The sequence below is a fragment of the Macaca nemestrina genome, chromosome 1 (genome assembly GCF_043159975.1).
Source record: "Macaca nemestrina isolate mMacNem1 chromosome 1, mMacNem.hap1, whole genome shotgun sequence".
Taxonomy (NCBI): Eukaryota; Metazoa; Chordata; class Mammalia; order Primates; family Cercopithecidae; genus Macaca; species Macaca nemestrina.
The window spans coordinates 125,110,217-125,135,221 of NC_092125.1; the positions used below are offsets into that span (position 1 = coordinate 125,110,217).

Sequence of the window (25,005 nt, forward strand, 5' to 3'; positions counted from 1 at the left end):
CAACAGTGCAAAGACCATTCAATAGGGAAAGGATAGTTTTTTCAACAAATGGAACTGGGAAAACTGAATATCCGCATGCAAAAGAATGACACTGGACCCTATTAAAAATTAATTCAAAATGGATCTATGGCCTATATGCAATTCTTAAAATTATAAAAATTTTAGAGAAGACAACATAGGGCAAAAGCTTCTCGACAATGAATTTGGCATTGATTTCTTAGATATGACATCAAAGGTACAGGCAACCAAAATATGACAAATTAGACTTCATGAAAATTTAAAACTTTGTGCATCAAAAGTAAAAAGGAGACTCATAAAATGGAAGTAATCATTTGCAAATCATATATATAATAAGGGGTTCATACACAAACTATATAGAAAACTCCTAAAACTCAACAACAACAACAACAACAAAAAATAACCTAATTTGAAAATGAGCAAAGAACTTGGACATTTCTCCAAAGAAGTATACAAACTTCTTTTCATGGCTACTAAGCACATGAAAAGATGCCCAGCATCACTAAAGAGGAGTCCAGATGGTTTGGACTTCTAGCAACAACCAAAAAAAAAAAAAAAAAACACACACTCACTCACCGATAAAAAAGCTTTACAGTCTTCAGACATAACTCGTAAAATTCAACAGGAGTTACATGTGAAGACTGCTAACCAATGAAAGAGAAGAAATAAAATAATTTTTTTTCTTGATATCCTGAAACTTCCATGTAAATAGTTTAAAAATAATCAAGTCAAGACTGGCCTAGAAAGGAAGGTATTCCTAATTTACGTGAGGTTCTAAAACAATCAGCTGAAGTGTAAACCCATGGATCAAGGTCTGACTTCCCCTAGACCTTGGTGTGGATGTCAGAAAGAGAATAGCTCTGGGGCTCTTATCTGTGCCTATCGTTTGGAGACGACCCTGAAGCACACTGCGCTGGGCAGAGAAACCCCTAAGAAAAGAGATGGTACTTTACTTCTGCACAAAGGCTAACATGGCCCCTGACGCTGTGTGCTGGTTCCATAAATGTTGAACGAGTCACCAAAAACCGCATCTCCGCAAAAAAAAAACCCTGGAGGTCTTTGTCACCAAGGAAAGTGGCTTTTTTTCTTTTTCTTTTCTTTTCTTTTTTTTTTTTTTTTTTTTTTTGATTTTGAGACGGAATCTCGCAATGGCGTGATCTCAGCTCACTGCAACTTCCGCCTTCCGGGTTAAAGCGAGTCCCCTGCCTCAGCCTCCGGAGTAGCTGGGATTAGGGGTGCGCGCCACCACGCCCGGCTAATTTTTGTATTTGTTTAGTAGAGACGGGGTTTCAACATATTGGCCAGGCTGGTTTCGAACTCCTGATCTCAGGCGATACACCCGCCTGGGCCTCCCAAAATGCTGGGATTACAGGCGTGAGACACCGCGCCTGGCCGGAAAGTGGCTATTTTAAGAAGACACTGGGATTACAGGCGTGAGACACCGCGCCTGGCCGGAAAGGGGCTATTTTAAGAAGACCCAGAACATGTTTCGCCGGGTCGCATTATTCTGCATGACGAGGCTCACAGAGGAGAACCCCACCCTTACTCCAAAGGCCTTTGACAGCAGCTCTGGAAAGGGCAGGGTTTGCTTCACCTTCTGCCCAACGTCTCCCCAGGCTGCCCGTGCCACCTTCCGGTCTCACCTCCTCGGAGTTCGGGTCAAACGCGGAGCTCCAGTTTCTCAGCCCCTCCTGGAGCTCAGTGATGTCCACCACGCCGTCCCCATTGCGGTCCAGGTCTTCGAAAAGGATCCCGTAGCGTAAGTAGTCTTCGTCATCCTGGCAAGCCACCGCCTCCAGCACGAAGCCCTGTATCCAGAGCAGCATGGTTGGGTCCAGAGGCTGCGGGGACCACTAGGCCACCCCGCCCGCACCGCGGCACTCGCCGCCGCCTCCTCGACGCCTGGCTGCGCAAAGCACGGGGTCCCGGCAGTCAACCAGCTTCTGCAACTGTCTGGCGGAGCCGCTGCAGTTCGGAGCCCACGCGGGCCCAGCCACCCGCGCCTGCGGGCTCTCGGGGCCACGGAGAGGCGGCGCCACCTTGTGGGACCTCTGGCCGAGGCGCCACGCGACATCTGAGGCGCCAGGTGTGAGGTGAGGTGCCAGACATGAGTTGAGTAGCCAGACGTGGTCGCGTTGGGTACCCAGGGCCCTTGGACGGGTGGTCGACAGGGGAGCCGAGGGACGTTTGGGGAAAGGGAGCGCGTTCCCCAGCAGGCTCGAAAGGGCACTCGCGGGTGTGAGATTCTCGCGATGCAGACTCAGTGCCTGCCGGAAGTCACTGCCGCCGTGGGAGATGTGGCCAGGAGTGAGCCGCTCAGACGCGCTCTTATGCCAGCGTCCAGTACTCTGGTGCCACCCTTCCTCCCAGGAGGACCTGCACCTAGAGGTCAGGACCCCGGGGACCCCGCAAAAGAGGTCTAAAGAGGAAAGGCCTCCTGAGGAGCCTCTGCCCTATCCCTGTCTCTCTCTTCCCTCCTTGCCTGCCGAGCCCATGTTGGCAAACCTATTTTGGCCATAGTGGGATTAGACTTTTCATGTTTTTATGTGACCTTTTTCCAGTTAATTGGGTTGTGTGCAGAAATACTTCTATCTCTATTAATAAACGAAAGATAAAAATAAATAATAAAGGTAAGATACATACGATTAAACTAGAACATTTCTCCAAATCCAGAAATATGAAACACACATCATAACAGTTCCAATTTGTATGCCACATTTCTATTCATAAATTTTGTTCTAAAATAGAGAGAAAAAGTAAATAGCAAAATACTTTCAAGTAGATCTGAAGCATTCAAAGTATCTTTGGTATGCATTTCTTTTAAATCAATCTCTGAGTTTTATTATCTATAGGGCTATTAAGGGATCCAGTTCCCATTTATTTTTCCTCTATATTTTAGAATAGAAGTTCAAATAAACAAATTTAATTTCTAATTGCTTGTTAATTATGAGTCATGATAACATACTAATTTATCAAGATGTGCTTTATATTAGTCACATTTATGTAAACTGTATGAGTTGATTATATATGTTTCATATCTTTCTATTAATCCTATTAAGAAAAAAACGGATAATCTGTCTGAAAATTGACTTTAGTTACTCAAATTTATGTTAATTGTGCGTTTATATTCATTTCAATTTTTAGAAAATGTAACAACTTAATTCCATCATTAATAGTTTATTAAGTACCCTATCCCAACCTGAGAAAGTTGAATTTCTCTAATGTCACAGCAAATTCAAACGTGGCATTTAACAAGAGGGAAAAAGATTATATCAAATATTCTTCTGAATTTTAACACTTTACAGTGAGAGCAGATTTTAACTACATTTTAATAACCTTGAGAAGTATGATACAACCCCAAATATTAAAGTAATCAAAATCTTTAATTTATAAAATGGCAGAAAATTCTGTGCCCTGAAAAACTGGAAAAATTGACTGATCTAATGTATTACTGGTTGTTTGGTATATTATAAATTATATCATTATAGTTAAATTTATTAAATCACAATTTTAAAAACGCATCTAATCTTTATAATGTAGCTATACATAGACATCTTAAAATATCTTTGGCCTGGTCTCTTTCAACATAAATTGAAAAGATAGAGGCAAAAAAAGGAGGGATGGAGAAGAATACTATTCATATAAGTTTAAGACTGTAAAGGGAAGTTCCAGTCAGCCTTTCTTTATTCTAGTAGATCGGAGCTTGAAAGTAAAATATAAAGTACATAGAGAAAAAAAGAAAAACCCAGTCTTTTTAAACACAAATTTAAGTATAAGAGCTCACACATTTTTCTGAATTACTTTGGTTACATTGGTGACTTTCTTGTAATTATTCCATTCACAACACTGGTAGGAGACTGAGGTATTCTGATGCCATGAAATTGTATTTAGGGCTTTCTATTTTGTTTTGTTTATTTTAGAGAAGGAAAAGGAGCCCCAACTCGACTGTTTTGCTGTGAATTATAGTTTTCAATGCTTGAGTTTTCTATTAGTACTTTCAAATATTTTAAATATACACATATGGCAAGAAGAGGTGAAAAAATAAAAATAAATTTAAAATGCACATAAAGCACTAAAATATTAGCTTTTAAAATACAAAGTAGAGAATTCAGAAAAGCTTCAAAATATTCTAACTCTTTAATATGAAATTATACTAGGTTAATTATATAATCAGGTTATATTCTGTATTATAAATTGCATTTTAATTCACTTAAATGCAAATTTCTCTGACTGTTATCATTAACATTTGGAAAAATATAAATAGATTTTATGAATATTGCAGATTTTAATTCACCAAGAAATTAATAAACTGTATTTCTGGTTTACTTAAAATTCAATATTTAAGTCTAATTTGTATGTTTACCTTTTGGGAAAATGGATATAGCATCTTTTCATACAGACCTTGTGCAAATTAAGGAAAAAGCCAAGACATTTTCATATTTCTAAACAAGTGTCCAGATAATGACTGTTCAAAATTTCATTTCTATATTTTATTTTTGAGATGGAGTTTCACTCTTGTTGCCCAGACTGGAGTGCAATGGCACAATCTTGGCTCACCGCAACCTCTGCCTCCTGGGTTCAAGTGATTCTCCTGCCTCAGCCTCCTGAGTAGCTGAGATTACAGGCGTGCGCCACCACCCGCTTAATTTTGTATTTTTAGTAGAGACAGAGTTTCTCCATGTTGGTCAGGCTGGTCTCGAACTCCTGACCTCAGGTAATCCACCCACCTCGGCCTTCCAAAGTGCTGAGATTACAGGTGTGAGCCACCACGCCCAGTCTCAAGATTTCATTTCTAAAATATTCCCAAGAGCAGTTTTGCTGATTCATAAACCACACAGTTTACAACACACTGACATAAGAAACTTTAAGGAACTTGGAGTCACGCCTCTGGAAAACCCTGTCACTCCACTCCTTTTATAAATTTGAGAAAATAAGCTGATCATATTTAGCTGTGGGGCTCATATCATGGCTAGAGAATGCAAAGGAAGGGAAAAGACCAATTAATTTGATATTTTAGCTTTCTTAAATGTTAAGTTAAAACATGCTAAAACAGATAATAAAATAAAATTAAATAAATTATTGCACAAGGATCCCCAAGGGAAAATCTCTAGTTAATTATAGTTTATAGTCAGAGGCTCTCATGGAACTATTTGATGATCATCACTATTTAATTTTCCTTCCTTTTAGGAACAAAGTCTGTCCACTAATAGTGAAATCTACTTATGATTATTGTGGAGTTACAATTTAAAAAATTCTCTAGACATACACAGGTACCTTCATTCAACCTCTCATGTCTTAAGAACGTCTCAAACTCAAAAACAACAAAAAATATGTGTATGTTTCTCATTCTGTGTTTCACTTTTCAGGGAATGACTGCACCATTCATATAGCTTCTGCAACTGAAACCCTAGAAGGTATCCATGACATTTCCCTTTTAATCGCAGTTTATAACTATATATTTGTATACATTTTTAATTAATTTCTATCTTCCCTACTAGACTATCAATTCTATAACAGCAGAGTCTCTTTTTGCTCACCCAAATACCATGTGCTTGGCTTGTTGCACAGTACCTGGCTACCTTAAATTCTCAAATTACAATAGCTAGTATTTTTCTCTCTAATCTTTATATTATCCTACTATTTTTCTCTCTAATCTTTATATTATGTTCCCAAAATTGATGTAGCTAAATAGAGTAAAATCAAGACAATTGAAAAGTAAGTCTTTCACTGTTCGTTTTAGTCTAAACATTCTGTTTCCCCCTCCCGCCCACCCCTACAAGAAATTAAATAACTCCTCTAAAATATAGAGAAGATCCCTTGAAAATTTAGAAAATATTACTTGCCATGGAATTTCTTGGAAAATGTTCTGTTGCTGTATGCATCTTTTTGTTTTTTTAATCAGAAACTAATAACATCCCCTCCAGTTTTTATAGTTTTGTAATGAAATTGGAAACTTTCTTACTTTTTTCTACTGTTGAATTTACTTTGCCCATTGATTTTCTCCCAACTTATTATGAAAACTGTAAACTCTAGAAAGGATAGCACAATGAACATTTATATATTCACCACCTATAAAATGCAACATTTTGCCGTAATTACATTTTGTCTCTCTCCATTCTACTTAAACATGTATATAAATGTGTGTGTGTCTATCTGAGCCATTTGAAAGTAAGTTACAGATATGATGACACTTAACCATAAAGTACTTGGACATATCCTAAAAACAAGGACATTAGCTTACGTAACCACAATGCCATGATGATATTTGAGAAATTTAAAAATAATTCTCTATTACTTGAGATGTTAAGGCAGGAGGATCACTTGAGCTCAGGAGTTTGAAGCCAGCCTGGGCAACATAGCAAGGTCCTGTGTCTTTAAAAATAAATGAATAAATAAACAAACAAATAAATAACCTCTATACCATCAATACTTATTCTATATTCAAATTTTCCCAATTGTCCCCAAAAATGCCATTTACAGATTTTTTCAAACTAATATCCAAATAAATTTACCCATTGCCCTTATAATGTTTATTCTCTTAATCAAGACTGGTACCAGTCCACCACCAATACTGTTTTTCCCACAACAATGACTTTTTGAAGAACCCAGCCCAACTGTCTTATAGAATATTCCACAATCATGATTTGTTTGATTGTTTCTTAATGGTATTATTTAACTTGTTCCTCCATCGCCTGTATTTTCTACAGTTCTAAAGACATGGTCAGATTGTAGTAAAAAACAATTTGGGCAAAAATACTTCATAGGAGAGGCTGTGCAATTTACTGTCTCCTCAGTTTAATAACATCTTTGTTTTCTTTCTCAAATAGTTACCATATGTGCAGTAACATGGACCCTATTCACCTACGCTGAAATTTGTTAAATATCTAAGGAAAAAAACAGGGTGAATGAAGTTCTTATGTCAGTGTACTTTTCTTCTCTTTGTTTTGCTTGCATTGTTTGCTGTCCCGTTGTTTGCCCTCCCATAACTTGAAGCAGTGACTTTCTTTCTTATTACAAGCAGTAAGGAAGGACATCTTATAATAATAAAAGGGTCAATCCTAAATTTGTGTGTACATAATAATACAGCTTCAAAATATATAAAGCTAAAGTGGCAAATGTAGAGGAGTGATAGAGAAATCTGCAATCATGGTTAGAGATATAAACGTGGTTAGAGATTTACCTTTTTCAGTAGCCAGTAAGAAAAGCAGACAAAAAAATTAATAATAATCTAAAACATTTGATAACACATTTAACTAATTGATCTTATAGAACACATATATAGAACACAAAATACAACTTCAAAATCCATTTATTTCAAAGAACAGAAATCATACAGAGCACATTCTGATGGCAGTGCAATTAAAACGTGAGTTCACCATCAGGAAGATAATTGGAAAATTCCCCAAATGTTTGTAAATTAAGCAAGATATTGCTACATAACTGATGGGTCAAAAAGAAATCACGATGGAAACTGGACATTTTGAAATGAACAAAATGAAAACAGTACATACCAAAATTTATTGAGTGTAGGGAAAGCAGTACTTAGAGGGAAATTAAAACTTTAAATTAATATACTAGAAAAGAAAAAAAAAAGTCAATTATTTAAGCCAGGAATTAGCAACCTTTTTCTGTAACTGTCCAGAGAGTGAATATTTTAGGCTCCGCAGACCATGTGATCTCTCGCAGTTACTCAATTCTGCCCTTGTAGCCATAGATAATACATAAACAAATGGAAGTGTCTGTGTTAAATTAAATTCAATTTACAGAAATAGGTGGCAGGTCAGATTGGGCCCTCAGGCCAAAGTTTGCCAACCCATGACCTAAACTTCACACCCAGGAGATTAAACAGGAAACAGAAAGAAAGGAGCATGAAAATAGTAAAGATAGGAGTAGAAACTAATGAAACAGGCCAGGTACGGTGGCTCACACCTGTAGTCCCAGCAATTTGGGAGGCTGGGCAGGCAGATCACTTGAGGTCAGGAGTTCGAGACCAGCCTGGTCAACAGGGTAAAAAATTAGCCAGGCATGGTAGTGCATGCCTGTAGTCCCAGCTACTTGGGAGGCTGAGGCACATGAATCCCCTGTATCATTTCTGATTGTGTTTATTGGAATTTTCTCTCTTCTCTTCTTTATTAGTCTTGCTAGTGGTCTATTTTATTGACTTTTTTTTTTTTTATTTTCAAAATCCAGCTCCTGGATTTGTTGATTTTTTTGAAGGGTTTTTCATGTCTATCTCCTTCAGTTTCACATTGAGCTTGGCTATTTCTTGTCTTCTGCTAGCTCTGGGGTTTGTTTCCTCTTGGTTCTCTAGTTCTTTTAGTTGTAATGTTAGGGTGTTGATTTGAGATCTTTCTAGCTTTTTGATGGGGCATTTAGTGCTATAAATTTCTCTCTTAACACTGCTTTTGCTGCACCCCAGAGATTCTGGTACATTGTCTCTTTGTTGCTATTGGTTTCAAAGAACTTCCTGATTTCTGATTTAATTTCATTACACACGCAGGAGTCATTCAGGAGCAGGTTGTTCAATTTCCGTGTAGTCGTGTGGTTTTGAGTGGGCTTCTTAATCTTGAGTTCTCATTTGATTGCACTGTGGTCTGAGAGACTGTTATTATTTCAGTTCTTTTTGCATTTGATGAGGAGTGTTTTACTTCCAATTATGTGATCAATTTTAGATTAAGTGCCATGTGACACCAAAAAAATGTATATTCTGTTGTTTTGGGGTGGAGAGTTCTGTAGATGTCTATCAGGTCCACTTGGTCTAGAGCTGAGTTCAAATCTTGAATATGTTTGTAAATTTTCTGTCTTGACAATCTGTCTAATATTGACAGTGGGGTATTAAAGTTTCCCACTATTATTGTGTGGGGGTGTAAGTCTCTTTGTAGGTTTTTAAGAACTTGTTTTATGAATCTAGGAGCTCCCGTATTGGGTACATGTATATTTCGGGTAGTTAGCTCTTCTGTTGAATAGATCCCTTTACCATTATGTAATGCCCTTCTTTGTTTTTTTGACCTTCGTTGGTTTAAAGTTTATTTTGTCAGAAACTACGATTGCAACCCCTGTCTTTTTTTTTTTTTCTGCTTTCCATTTGCTTTGTAAATTTTCCTCCATCCCTCAACTTTGAGTCTATGTGCATCTTTGCACATAAGATATGTCTCTTAAATACAGCATACCGAATGGCTCTTGGCTTTGTATTCAGCTTGCCATTCTGTGTCTTTTAATTGAGGCATTTAGCTCATTTACATTTAAGGTTAATGTTTTTATGTGTGAATTTGAACCTGTCATCATGATACTGGCTAGTTAATTTTGCAGACTTGTCAATGTAGTTGTTTCATCATGTCACTGGTCTGTGTACTTCAGTGTGTTTTTGCAGGTGATTTTCCTATCCATGTTTAGTGCTTCCTTCAGGAGATCTTGCAAGGCAGACCTGGTGGTGATGAAATCCCTTAGCATTTTCTTGTTTCAAAAAGATTTTATTTCTCCTTTGCTTATGAAGATTAGTTTGGTCTGATATGAAATTCTGGGTTGGCATTTCTTTTCTTTAAGAATGTTGAATATTGGCCCCCAGTCTTATCTGGCTTGTAAAGTTTATGCTGAGAGGTCCACTGTTAGTCTGATGGGCTTCCCTTTGTACGTGACCTGGCCTTTCTCTCTGGCTGCCCTTAACACTTTTTCCTTCATTTCAACCTTGGAGAACCTGATAATTATGTGCCTTGGGGTAGAACTTTTTGTGGAGTATCTTATTGGGGTTCTCTGGATTTCCTGAGTTTGAATATTGGCTTATCTTTCTAGGTTGGGGAAGTTCTCCTGGATGATATCCTGAAGTGTGTTTTCCAACTTGGTTCCATTGTCCCCAACTGTTTCCGGTACTCCAGTCATAGTTTCAGTCTTTTTACATAGTCCCATAGTTCTCATAGGTTTTGCTTGTTCCTTTTCATGCTTCATTCTCTAATTTTGTCTGCCTGCCTTATTTCAGCACGATAGTCTTCAAGGTCTGATATCTTCTCTTCCACTTGGTTGCTTTGGCTACTGATACTTGTGTTTGCATCATGAAGTTCTTGTGCTGTGTTTTTCAGTTTCATCAGATCGTTTATGTTCCTTTCTATACTGGTTATTTTAGTTAATACCTCCTGTAATCTTTTATCATGGTTCTTAACTTCTTGTATTGGGTTAGAACATAATCCTTTGGCTCAGTGAAATTAATTATTACCCACTTTCAGAAACCTACTTCTGTCAGTTAATCAGTCTCAGCTTCAGCCCTGTTCTGTGCTCTTACTGGAGAAGGGTTGAGATCGTTTGGAACTCAACCCAACTGGCTTTTGAAATTTTCAGTGTTTTTGCATTGGTTTTTCCTCATCTTCATGGTTTTGTCTACCTGTGATCTTTGAGGCTGTTGACCTTTGGATGTGGTTTTTGTGGGGTCTTTTGTGTTGATGTTGTGGTTGTTGTTGTTACTTTCTGTTTGTTTATGTTCTAACAGGCCTCTCTTCTGCAGGTCTGCTGCAGTTTGCTGGGGGTCCACTCCAGACCCTGTTCACCTGGGTATCACCAGTGGAGGCTGCAGAACAGCAAAGATTGCTGTCTGCTCCTTCCTCCAGAAGCTTCTTCCCAGAGTGGCATCGACCTGATTGATGTCAGCCAGAACTCTCCTGCATGAGGTATCTGGAGACCCCTGATGGGAGGTCTAACCCAGTCAAGAAGCACAGGATTGGATCGAGGACCTGCTTAGGGAGGCAGACTGACTGTGTCTTAGCAGAGCTGGTGTGCTGTACTGGAGGAGTAGCCCTCATGGGGATCAGGTGGTCTCTTCAGAACCAGTAGGCAGGAAAGATTAAGTCTGCTGAACCTGAGACCATGGCTGCCCCTCCCACCAGGTGCTCTGTCCCAGGGAGATAAGAGTTCTGTCTGTAAACCCCTGACTGTAGCTGCTGGAATTCCTGCAGGGATCCCCTGCCTGGTGAGGAGGGATGGCTTCGGGTCCCACATAGGAAGCAGTCTGGCCATGATCTGCAACAGCCACTTTGCTGTGTTATGGGGGAGTTCCGCCGAATCCAAATCTCCTAGTCTCCTTAGCACTGTCAGGGAAAAACCTCCAACTAAAGCCTCAGTAATGATGGTCGCGCCTCCCCTGGGAAATGAGTTGTCACAGGCGGACTCCAGACTGCTCTGACGTCAGCAAGGATTTCAAGCCAGTGGATTTTAGCCTGTGGGGCTCCGTGGAATTGGGACCGTCTGAGCGAGACCACTTGACTCCCTGGCTACAGCCCCCTTTCCACTGAAGTGGACATTTCTCCTACCTCACTGGAGTTCTGGGTGCTGCGGGAGTATGTAAAAACTCCTCGGCTGAGCGCCCTGATTCATGCGTGTAATCAAAGCACTTTGGGAGGCCGAGGCCGGTGGATCACAAGGTCAGGAGATCCAGACCATCCTGGCTAACAAGGTGAAACCCCGTCTCCACTAAAAATACAAAAATTAGCCAGGCGTGGTGGCGGGCACCTGTAGTCCCAGCTATTCAGGAGACTGAGGCAGGAGAATGATGTGAACCAGGGAGGCAGACTTGCAGTGAGCCAAGATTGCACCACTGCACTCCAGCCTGGGCAACAGAGCGAAACTCCATCTCAAAAAAACAAAAACAAAAACAAAAACGCCTGCAGCTCAGCACCTGCCCAAACAGCTGCCAACAAAAGCAGCTGTCACTGGTCTGCCCAGTATTGTGTTTGAGACCCAGTTTTGTGTTTGAGGCCCTGCTGAGATAGGCTCCTGAGGGCATCTCCTGATCTGCGGATTGCAAAAATCTGTGGGAAAAGCTTAGTACCCTTGGTGGGTAGCACTGTCCCTTACCACTTCCCTTGGCTGGAGAGGGAGGTCCCCCTGCCCTGTGCAGTTCCTGGGTGAAGCAATACCCTGCTTCTTCTCGCTCTCTGTGGGTCATGCCAACCATCTAGTCAGTCCCAATGAGATGAACTGGGTATCAGTTTCCAACTCAGTTGGAAATGCAGAAATCAGCCACCTTCCTCCTTCCTCTCACCAACAGCTGCAGACCAGAGCTGCTTCTAGTCGGCCATCTTGGCCCCTCCCCACAGAGGTAAGTTTAATAAGTCTTCTAAATTTGTCCTTGCCATAATGATCAGTGATGATCTGTCTTTTTTTTTTTTTTTAATTATACTTTAAGTTCTAGGGTACATGTGCACAACGTGCAAGTTTGTTACATATATATACATGTGCCATGATGGTGTGCTGCACCCATTAACTCATCATTTATATTAGGTATGTCTCCTAATGCTATCTCTCCCCCCTACCCCCTCCCCACAATAGGACCCAGTGTGTGATGCTCCCCTTCCTGTGTCCAAGTGATCTCATTGTTCAATTCCCACCTATGACTGAGAACATGCAGTATGTGGTTTTCCGTTCTTGAGATAGTTTGCTGAGAATGATGGTGTCAAGCTGCATCCATGTCCCTACAAAGGACACGAACTCATCCTTTTTTATGGCTGCATAGTATTCCATGGTGTATATGTGCCACATTTTCTTAATCCAGTCTGCCACTGATGGACATTTGGGTTGATTCCAAGTCTTTGCTGTTGTAAATAGTGCCACAATAAACATATGTGTGCATGTGTCTTTATAGCAACATGACTTATAATCCTTTGGGTATATCCCCAGTAATGGGATGGCTGGGTCAAATGGTATTTCTAGTTCTAGATCCTTGAGGAATCACCACACTGTTTTCCACAATGGTTGAACTAGTTTACAATCCCACCAACAGTGTAAAAGTGTACCTATTTCTCCATATCCTCTCTAGCACCTGTTGTTTCCTGATTTTTTTTAATGATTGCCATTCTAACTGGTGTGAGATGGTATCTCATTGTAGTTTTGATTTGCATTTCTCTGATGGCGAGTGATGATGATGATCTGTCTTTTATTTATTTATTTATTTATTTATTTATTTATTTATTTATTTATTTTGGGGACGGAGTCTCGCTCCGTAGCCCAGGCTGGAGTGCAGTGGCCGGATCTCAGCTCACTGCAAGCTCCGCCTCCCAGGTTTACGCCATTCTCCTGCCTCAGCCTCCCGAGTAGCTGGGACTACAGGCGCCCGCCACCTTGCCCGGCTAGATTTTTTGTATTTTTTAGTAGAGACGGGGTTTCACCGTGTTAGCCAGGATGGTCTCGATCTCCTGACCTCGTGATCCACCCGACTCGGCCTCCCAAAGTGCTGGGATTACAGGCTTGAGCCACCACGCCCGGCCGATGATCTGTCTTTTAATAACTTAAATGCTTTCCAGATTTCAAGACTCTCACCCACATCAAAAATAAAATTATATATCTGCTGTATTACCAGGTTTTTAGAATGTTGTACTTTATCCTCTAATTATAGGTCAAATAACTAAGGTAGAAAGGAGTAAAGCAACTTCCATGTATGTAGTGAGGATGTTGGGGGATCTGGGAATAAAATTCTGCCTTGGGATTCCCAAGAGGTTGATGATTATGATTTTTGTACTCTTAGAAACAAACTAAAATGACATTCTGTTTTGTTCCTCTGCTTACCGTATTCAATTCTCTAAACTACAAAATCTCTGCTTATCGAGATAACTTGGATTGTCAATTTGTTGAGCTCAGCAAATGCATTTCCTGAGCCCTTGTGAGTAAAGCTCTGTGCTGGTTACACTGGGTATCTGTGCCCAGCTCAGCCTGGGTTGGGTTGTGAGAAAACCAATAGCCAACACCCACAGGCTTATTCTGGTAAAAGGGAGATGATAACAAATGGTGGGGTTTTTTTTTTTTTCTTTCTTTTTTTTTTTTTTTTTGAGATAGTGTCTTGCCATGTTGCCCAGGCTGGTCTCGAACTCCTGGGCTCAGGCAGTCTTCCCTCCTTGGCCTCCCACAGTGCTGGGATTACAGCGTGAGCCACCACACCTGGCCTTGTGATGGTGGTTCTGATAGGGCTGGGCTTTCAACCTCCCAAGGATTCTGATCAAACAACCTCAGGAGAATCTTCTGCAGAGAGTGCCCAGCTGCCAACTGTCGTAGTTGAGTGTCACAGAGGGGCATGGGTCTCCTCCCTCTGTTTCATTTCACAGATTACACGTTGTTAGTAGGAACATCAGCAGAAGGAGCATGAGGATGTTCCTTCTAATGATTAGAAAAGATATGATAATGCTGCTGGGTGGGCTGTCGATTTTAAAAAAGTGATCAAGGGCCTTCTCAGAAAGTGATTTTAGGAACTATAATGCATAGATGGGATTAATTATAGTGTAAGAAGTGAAAAAGTATTGCACTGAACAGCATCTAACAGCTTCTGGAGAAAACATATTTCCCAACTGACCCTAATGATGGACTTAAATACCAAAAAAGAGAACCACTAACTTCCATTATCTTGCAGAAACAGGAGAACCTTAATACACTTAAAACTGGAAAAAATGTGTGTGCCTCTAGGGCCATGCAGTGAAACAGATTGCATGGTAGGTGACATAGGCAGGGGCAGAATGAAGTTTATGACAATGGCCATAAGATGATGAAAAAATTATTTGGGGCCTTGAAGCAGCAGGTGAACTGGCTTAGAGGAACATTGCACAGTTGTAGAAAAACAACTTTTGCAAAATTTTCCTCCACTCAGTGGGCACTACATATTTATTCTAGGATCTGCATTCATTCTTTCACAGACTATCTACTTATTGGCTTGGGCCTACAATGACTTTTCTGAGAGAGGTGAGGGATTAGCACAATAGCACACACACATCTGAAAGAAATAGTGAATTTCTAATTTTCAGATTTTAGTCTCTGACCTAACCAAAGAATTGACCATTATAGATTTTAACTATTAATAATATTAATGATGCTCACAAATATGAAGATTTAGGCACATCTTATGATAATAAGATACGCTTTCTAAAAAAAGAAATGTTAGAACTGTAGTCCAGGGATGTTAATAAAAGTGGCAAATAACATTACATCCTCTTTAAAAAAAAAAAAAAGATGAGGTCTCACTGTGTTGCCCAGGCTTGTCTTAAACTCCTGAACTCCAGTGATCCTCCCACCTCAGCCTCCCAAAGTACTGGAATCACAAGCTTGAGCCAACACCTTCAGCCCATATCATCTGAACATCCAACAGGAAACAGGTAAAAGAAGGAAGAAGGCTGACAACCCAGTGTACAGATTCATATGTAATATACAAACTGTTGATTGATTATAAATCAGTGGAATTAAATCTATGTTTGTACTGGCTCTTGGGTTCTGTCATAGAGGCAGAACATTGAGAAATAAAAAACTGGAGTATAAGATAAATTCATTTAAGTAACTAGACTTTAGTAAACCACAGACAAACATTTAAGAAACCACCTTTAAAGCTGTTTGTGAGCCATGTTTCAGCCTATCAAGTTTGAACTGTAGGAGAGATACATAATGACAAATGAATGCTTTTGTTTTTTGTGACACAGTCAACTGACCCACTGGGAACGTGACCTTGTGAGTCACCCAGGTGAGCAAACTTGACATGATTGGATATAAACCTAGGTCAATAACTAAAGAGGTACTCAAATGTGCTACGCATGTCAACTGTGACATAACAAACTGAAGGCCATTCATTCTCCCTTGAGGGAATGAAGCTGATACAGCAGGGGACTGCAGAATCAGGGTCCTGATGCTCACATACCGAAGTAAGTGGGCTCCTACTTCAGATGTGTAATACGATCTACTGTCTCCTAAGGCTGAGTATCCCACAAAGAAATCCCCTCAGCCCAACATTATTAGTTATTTTAAAGCTTTTGGTCTCATTTTATTTTATTTTATTATTTTATTATTTTTTTTTTTTTGAGACGGAGTCTCGCTCTGTCGCCCAGGCTGGAGTGCAGTGGCGCGATCTCGGCTCACTGCAAGCTCCGCCTCCCGGGTTTACGCCATTCTCCTGCCTCAGCCTCCGAGTAGCTGGGACTACAGGCGCCCGCCACCACGCCCGGCTAGTTTTTTGTATTTTTAGTAGAGACGGGGTTTCACCATGTTAGCCAGGATGGTCTCGATCTCCTGACTTCGTGATCCACCCGCCTCGGCCTCCCAAAGTACTGGGATTACAGGCTTGAGCCACCGCGCCCGGCCTTGGTCTCATTTTATAATAGATCACACCAGAAATAAGAATAGTCAGGATCCAGTACAAACTCATGATAACTTGATAGATATATCATTGAAGACCATCACAAAGTCCCTGATACTACATAATGCTGGGATAAATTATTGAATACTAAATTTTAAAAAAGGGATAACATTGCAGAAACAGACAGGCACATGGGAAGTCTCATCAACTGCATGAGCACTCTTAAGGAAAACCTATTGATGAACATAACAGAACATTTCACATGCATTGGTCCACAAGGTACACATTCTGCCCAGCCTCAAAACTTAATATAGATTGGGACATTCCTCTTCCTTGGGCTGATGATAAAGCTCCAAGTAAAATGAAAATGATTCTTTTCGCCTGGTAAATACGCAGGACCCCCCCTCCCCCGCCTGCAAAGATGTTGTCACTGCCAAATGTAACTTCAATTTGAAAAGCATTTGTTTCTAGCAGGATACAAGATCAATATACAAAAATCAATTCTATTTTATGTAATTCCAATGCACAATTGAAATGTAAAAAGCAATACCACTTCCAATAGTGTCAAATGTATAAAATACATAGTGATAAATCTGACTGAAAATTACAAAATGTTTCACAGAGAACATAATGAATACCTAAAAACTAGAGAGAAATTCTTTGTTCGTGGGTCAAGAGACTTAATATTGTTGAAATGTAAATTTTCCCCAATTTGATCTATAAATTCAATGCAATTCCGCTCAAAATCTCAGTGAGCATCTTTGGTAGAAAGTGATCAGCTGACTCCAAAATTAATATGAACTAGCATAATCAAAATGCTAGTAAAATGAAGAACAAACTTGGAGGACTAGCTCTACCTGATTTGAAGAATTATTATAAAGTTATAGTAATCAAAACAGAATGGTACTGGGATATGATCTCACGCCTGTAGTCCTAGTACTTTGGGAGGCTGAGGCAATCCCTCTATGTGGATTGCCTGAACTCAGGAGTTCGAGACCAGCCTGGGCAACATGACGAAACCTCATCTCTATTAAAAGTGCAAAAAGCCAGGCATGGTGATACACTCCTGTAATCCCAGCTACTGGGGAGGCTGACGCATGAGAATCACTTGAACCCAGGAAGTGGAGATCACACCACTTCACTCCAGCCTGAGTGACAGAATGAGACTGTGTCTTAAAAAAAGAAAAGAAAAAAAATTAGTAAAATAGGAACAAAATACACAGTCCAAATATAAACCAATGCATATATGGAGAAAAAGATATTTGACAAACATGAAAAAGAAAAATATTTAAAAATGTATAAACTTTCAACAAATGGTAGAGGATTTTCTTTTAAACAAATGGACATGACATCTATGTGCATATAAAAATAAGTAAAAATCAGATTCACGTGTCATTCCATATATAAAAATTAGTGTGTATCAGAGGCTGGGAATGAGAGTGGGGAGAGGGTAGAAGTTGGTTAATGGGTACATTAGGTTAGGTTATGCTGTGCCATACAGTTAGGTTGAAGAAATAAGTTCTAGTGTTCAATAGTGCAGTAGGGAGACTACTGTTAACAATAATTTATTGTATATTTTTTAAAATAGCTATAAGAAAAGAATTGAAATGTGTGTAACACAAAGAAAATATAAAAGTTTGAGGTGATAGATATCCTAATTACCCTAATTTGGTCATTACACATTATATACAATTATCAAATTATCACACATACTCCCAAAACATGTACAACTACTATACATCAATTAAAACATTAATGAAAAGTAGATCATAAACACATTTATGATGATTGAAATCACATCAAGTATTTTTCTGGACCACAATAGTATGAAACTAAAAATCTACAGAAGGAAAACTGGAAAATTTCACATATAAGTGGAAATTAAATAACATGCTTTTGAACAGCTGATGGGTCAAAGAACAAATCTAAAGGGAAATTTAAAAATATCTTGAGACAAACAAAAATGAAAACAAACATAATATAACCTTTGGAAACAGCAAAAGCAGCTCTAAGAGGCAAGTTTATGATGATAAATGCCTACATTGGCTGGGCACAATGACTCATGCATGTAATCCCAGCACTTTGGGGAGGCCAAGGTAGGCAGATCACTTGAGGTCAGGAGTTCAAGACCACCCTGACCAACATGGTGAAACCCCATCTCTACCCAAAATGTACAAAAATTAGCCCAGCATGGTGGCACACATGTGTAATCCCAGCTACTCAAGGAGGCTGAGGCAAGAGAATTTCTTGAACCAAGGAAGCAGAAGTTGCAGTGAGCCAAGATCATGCCACTGCACTCCAGCCTGTGCAATGGAGTGAGATCCTGTGAAGGAAAGAAGGAAGGAAGGAAGGAAGGAAGGAAGGAAGGAAGGAAGGAAGGAAGGAAGGAAGGAAGGGAGGGAGGGAGGGAGGGAGGGAGGGAGGGAGGGAGGGAGGGAGGGAGGGAGGGAGGGAGGGAGGGAGGGAGGGAAGGAAGGAAGGACGGGAAGGATGGGAGGGGAGGGAAGGGGGGAGAGAAAGAGAAGAAAGAGAGAGAAAGAAAGAAAGAAAAGAAAAGAAAGAAAGAAAGAGAAAGAAAAGGAAACCCACATTAAGAAAGAGGGTCTCTAATAAGTAACCTAACATTATACCGTAAATAACTAGGAAAATAATGAAATACAGTTAGCAAAAGGAAGGAAATAATAAAAATCAAAGCAGGAACAAATCAACCAAAGAAAGAAAAACTAGTAAAATTGACAAAACTGAGTTAATTTTTTGAAAAAATAAAATTGACAAACTTTTCACTAGACTAAGAAAAAAAGAGAAGAGTCAAATAAATAACATCAGAAATGATGTGGAGGTATTTCAGCAGATGCGTCATAAATAAAAAGTATCATAAGGAACTATTATAAACAACTATATAGCAACAAATTGGATAATCTATAGAAAATGGATAAATTCCTAGACACATACAACCTATACAGATTCAATCAAGAAATAATAGAAAGCCTGAACAGACCAATAACAAATATGAAGCCAGCATCACTCTGATAGCAAAAAGCCAAAGACACCAGAAGAAAAGAAAACTACAGGTCAATATCTCTGATGAACATAGATGCAAAATTCCTCAATAAAATACTATCAACCCAAATTCAACAACACATCAAAAAGAATATATGTCTTAACCAAGTGGAATTTATCCCTGGGGTATAAGTTTGGTGTAGTATATACCTTATTTGTTGAGAGTTTTTCTCATGAAAGAATGTTGAGGTTTGTCCACTGCTTTCTCTGGATCTACTGAGGTGATCATGTGGTTTTCATCTTTCATTCTGTATCACATTGATTTGCATATACTACACCATACAAATTTAGAGGTTTTTTTTTTTTTCTATTTCTGTGAAAAATGCTATTGGAATTTTGATATTTTAATGATATTTATTCTTCCATACCATAAACATGGGATATCTTTCCATTTATTTGTACCTTCAATTTCTTTAACAATGTTTTATAATTTTCAGTGGATAGATCTTTGCCTCCTTGGTTAAATTTACTATTTGTAAATTATATTACAAAGCTATAGCAATCAAGACTGTATGGGATTGGCATTAAAATAGACACATCGACCAGGAACAGAATAGATAGCCCAGAAATAAACCCAAGTACATAAAGTCAACTACTTTTTGACCATGCCCCCAATAACACACAATGAAGAAAGGATAGTCTCTTCAATAAAAGGTATTAGGAAAACTGGGTATCCACATGCAAAAGAATGAAATTGGATTCATATACAAAACACACAAAAATCAACTCAAAATGGATTAAATACTTATGTGTAAGACTTAAAATCATAAAACTCCAAGAAGAAAACAAAGGGGAAAGACTCCTTGGCATTGGTCTTGGTGATGACTTTTGTTTTGCAGGGTGGGGTGGGAGTTGCAGGGGATAGGACACCAAAACAAAAACAAACAAATGGGACCAGCTGGGCATGGTGGCTCACACCTGTAATCCCAGCACTTTGGGAGACCGAGGCAGGTGGATCACCTGAGGTCAGGAGTATGAGACCAGCCTAGCCAATATGATGAAACCCCATCTCTATTACAAAAAAATTTGCCAGGCATGGTGGCGGAAGCCTGTAATATCAGCTACTCAGGAGGCTGAGGCAGGAGAATCACTTGAACCCAGAGAGTAGAGGTAGCAGCAAGCCAAGATTGTGCCATTGCACCCCAGCTTGGGCAACAAGAGCAAAACTCCGCCAAAAAAAAAAAAAAAAAAAAAAAGGGGACCACACCAAACCAAATAGCTTCTGCACAGCAAAGGAAACAATCAACAACATGAAAAGGCAGCCTATAGATTTGGAGAAAATATTTGCAAGCCATATATCTGTTAAGGAGGTTAAATCCAAAATATAAGGAACTGATAGAACTCAATCACCGAATAAATAAAAAATGGACAAAGGACCTGAATAGATATTTCTCCAAAGAGAGCAAACAGATGGGCAACACGCATATGAAAAGTTGCTCAATATCACTAATCATCAGGGAAATGCAAGTCAAAATCATGATATCACCTCACACTTGTTAGGTTGGCAACTGTATAAAAGACAAAGGAGAAGTGTTGGCAAGGGTGTGTAGAAAAGGAAACACTTGTACACTGGTGGTAGAAATGTAAACTGGTACAGTCCTTATGGAGAAGAGCATGGAGTTTTCTCAAAAAGTTAAAAATATGACCCAGCAATCCCTCTTCTGAGTATATATCCAAAAGAAATGAGATCAGCACCTACTAGAGATATCTGCGCTCCCATATCCATTGCAGCATTATTCACAATAGCTGAGATATGGAAACAACTTAAATGTCCATCACAAATAATGTTTTTACTTATATATGAGAACGTGGTGTATTTGGTTTTCTGTTTCTGCATTAATTCACGTAGGAGCATGGTATGTTTCTCTAAATGTTTGTCTTGTCTCTGATTTCCTTCCACAGTGTTTTACAATTCTTGTTGTAGAGATTTTTCACCTCCCTGGTTAGTTGTATTCCTAGGCATTTTATTCTCTTTGTGGCTATTTTGAATGGGATTGCATCCTTGATTTGGCTCCCAGCTTTGATGTTACTGGTGTATAGAAATGCTACTACTTTTGTACATTGATTTTATATCCTGAAACTTTACTGAAGTTGCTTATCATTTCTAGGAGACTTTGGGCAAAGACATTCAGTCAACTACATTTGACCGTGACCCCAATAACACCCAATGCGGAAAGGATAGTCGGGCAAAAAAATGGGGTGTTCTAGGTATAGAATTAAATCATCAACAAAGAGAGATAGTTTGACTTCCTCTGTTTGTATTTCAATGCCTTTTATTTCATTCATTTGCCTGATTTCTCTGGCTAGGACTCCCAGTACCATGTTGAATAAGAATGGTACAAGTGGGCATTCTTGTAGATGTTAGGAACAGCTCAAATGAAAAATCTATGAATCAACAACTCTGTGCTGAAAAAAATCAAAGAAAAAAAATTAACAACCTAACATTAGACCAAGGGGAACTAGAAAAAGAAAAGCAAACCAACCCCAAAGCTAGCACAAGAAAGGAAAACCAAATCAGAGCTGAACTGAATAAAATTGAGATGTGAAAGTACATAAAAAAAGCTCAACAAATCCAGAAAACAAAACTAGAAGAAATGAGTAAATTCCTGGAAACATACATTCTCCCAAGATTGAACTAGGATAAAACTGAAATCCTGGAACAGACCATAAAGAGTTTTGAAATTGAATTGATAATAAAAAGCCAACCAACCAGAAAAAGGCCCGGAACAGGTGGATTCATTGCTAAATTCTTCTATAATGAAGAGCTGCTAATAATTCTACTGAAATTATTCCAAAAACTTGAGGAGGAAGGACTCCACCCTAACTCATATTAAGAGGCCAGCATCATTCTGATACCAAAACCTGGCAGAGACATACAACATAAAAAGAAAACTTCAGGCCAATATGCCTGATGAACATAGATACAAAACTCCTCAACAATAAACTAGGAAATCCAACCCAGCAGCACATCAAAAAGCCAATGCACCATGAACAAGTAGGCTTCATTCCTGGGATGCAAGGTTGGTTCAACATACATTATACGATTCATCACATAAATTGAACTAAAACTGAAAACATGATTATCTCAATAGATGCAGAAAAGGCTTTTGATAAAATTCAACATCACTTCATGTTAAAAAAAACTCCCAGCAAACTACACACCAAAGGAACATACCTCAAAATAATAAGAGCTATCTATGACAAACCCACAGCCAGCATCATATGGAATGGGCAAAAGCTGGAAGCATTCCCCCTAAAAACTGGTAAAAGAACAAAACAATAAATTACACTTCAATAACACTTTTTAAAAATTGCTCCTCAAAGACATTGGTAAGAGAAAGAAAAGACAAGCCATATTTAAGGAGAAAATGTTTGGAAATTATAGATCTGATAAAGGACCTCTGTCTACAACACTAAGGGAACTCTCAAAATTTATTAATAAAGAGACAATCAAATTTTCAAGTGAATAAAAGATTTGTAGAGATATTCAGCAAAGAAGATATATGGAAGGCACATAACAATATGACAAGGTATTCGATATCATTAGTCATTAGGCAAGTGCAAATTTAAACCACTGTATACCAAGTAAAATGACTAAAGTTAAAAGAATCACCATTCCACATATTGGCAAAGATGTGTGGAAACAAAAACTCTCATACACTGCTGATGGGAATGTGAAACTTTACAAGCACTTTATAAACAGTTTAGCAGCTTCTTAAAATAGTAAACCTGTACCTACCATATGATACTGCTATTTCACCCAAAAGAAAGGAAAGGATATGTCCATACAGATTCGTTGACAAAAGCTTTAGTTTTATAACCAGAAGCCATCCAAATCCATGAACAGATGAATAAATAAAATAAATTGTGATATATTCATCACATGGAATATTAGCAGTATAACACAGTGATCTATTAATACACATGACAACATGGCTACATCTCAAAATAATTATTCTGAATTAAAAAATCAAACCAAAATAATTTACATAGTGTATAATTCTATTTATAGAAAACTTAATCTATTATGATAGAAAGCCAACCAGTAGTTGTCTGAGGTGGGGTAGAAAGGTGAAGGAGGAATTACTAGCGATGCAAGGACACTTTGGAAATGGTATATATATCCACTATCTTTTTTTTTTTTTTTTTTTTTTTTGAGACAGTGTCTGGTTCTGTCACCCAGACTGGAGTGTGGTGGCACATTCTTGGCTCACTGCAACCTCTGTCTCCTGGGCTCAAGTCATCCTCCAAACTCAGCCTCCCAAGTAGCTGGGACTACAAGCACATGCCACCATGCCTGGCCAATTTTTGTATATTTTTTAGAGACGGGTTTCACCACGTTTCCTATGCTGGTCTTGAAATCCTGAGCTCAATCTATCCACCTGCCTTGGCCTCCCAAAGTGCTGGGATTACAAGCATGAGCCACCATGCCTGTATATATTTACTATCCTGATTGCAGATGTATACGATGCTCAAACTTTTTAAATTAAACACTTTAATTATGTGCAGTTTTTTGCATGTAAGTTATATCTCAATATAATTGCTAAAAGTTTAAAATATTATTTTAAAACTGCCATAGCTTGATTTAATAAATCTTTTTATATTTAAAAACTGATATAATTCTGTATATTATCAGGACAAAAGAGAAAAACCATGTGATTACCTTGACATACACAGAAAAAGCATTTGGCAAATTGAAAACTTTTTTCATGATTAAAGAAAACAAACTCTCAGCTTGATAAGAACAGAAGGCAACACTTCCAACTCTACTAAGGGCATATTTGAAAAACCCACAGATAACATTAATAAGATTGAATGCTTTCTATTAAATAGAGAAAAACGTGGAATATCTGCTGTTACTCTTTCAATCCAGCATTATACTAGAGATATTATCCATTGCAATAAAGTAAGAACAGTAAATAAATAGAAACATTGCAAAGATTGAAAAGAAAGAATTGAAGCTATCTTTCTTCACAGATCATGATTATGTATGTAAACAATTCCAGAAATATACAGAAATTTACCAAAACTATTAAGTGAATTTGGCAATGTTGCAGAATGTAAGTTTAATATAAATAGTCTGTTGTATTTCTGTATATTAGCAATGAGTGTTTGGAAAATAAAATAAAAATACAATTTCATTTAAAGTAACATCTGAATTCATGATGTGCTTAGAAACAATCAACAAAATTTATGTAAGGCCAGAACACTGAAAACTACAAAACACTGCTTTGAGAAATTATTTAAAAAAAAAAAAAAAAAAAAAAAAAAAAAAAAAAAAAACAACTAAATTAGTGGGGAGATAAACCTTGTCATGAATCAGAAGTGCTGTTATAGTTAAAAAGTCAGTTCTACCCAAATTGATCTCCAGATGCAATGCAATTCTAAGAAAAATTCCAACAGGTAATTTGGTAGAAATTTATAAGCTGATTTGTATGAAAATGTCAAGGATCAATAATAATAAGCGAGCAATATTATAAAAGAACAATGGTGAATGTATTCACTCCCTATTTCTAGATTTACTATACAGCTATGGAAATCAAGATAATGTGTATTGTTGAAAAATAGAACATATATCAATATAAGACAAAAGAGAATTCAGAAATAGATCCTTATGTATATGTCTAATAAATGATTCTTAGACATGAACATAGTTATATGTATATATACATAATCACCTTTTGATGATTATCTATCTTTATCTTCAAAGCAGGTAACATTCAGAGAACATAAAAAGAAGCCGCAATAGAGGAGAAATTATATTTATCTCCAACAAAGGATTTTTTAATAGTATGTATATATAATGCAGTCTGATAAGATAAACAGCACAATGAAAAAATTTC

At 38.3% G+C, this 25,005-nt stretch overlaps 2 protein-coding genes across 5 annotated transcripts in view; one reads left to right on the forward strand and one right to left on the reverse strand.

The window, feature by feature from the left end:
- LOC105489245 (mitochondrial adenyl nucleotide antiporter SLC25A24-like) overlaps positions 1–1,844 on the reverse strand; it is a 69,842-nt gene extending 67,998 nt beyond the window's left edge. For both annotated transcript variants that reach the window (XM_071068949.1, XM_071068919.1), the window contains exon 1: positions 1,662–1,844. In XM_071068949.1, coding sequence (XP_070925050.1) covers positions 1,662–1,844 — 183 coding nt within the window. The remainder of the gene's footprint in view (positions 1–1,661) is intronic.
- A 174-nt stretch (positions 1,845–2,018) lies between these two features.
- Positions 2,019–25,005, forward strand: part of LOC105489244 (NBPF family member NBPF4-like) — a 48,698-nt gene continuing 25,711 nt past the window's right edge. For 2 of the 3 annotated variants that reach the window (XM_071068624.1, XM_071068684.1), the window contains exons 1-2: positions 2,019–2,111; positions 10,511–12,100. The gene's annotated coding sequence lies outside the window, so the exon portion shown is untranslated. Of the gene's footprint in view, positions 2,112–5,384; positions 5,433–10,510; positions 12,101–25,005 lie in introns of those variants that run through there. The other variant, XM_071068648.1, reaches the window with a different exon arrangement.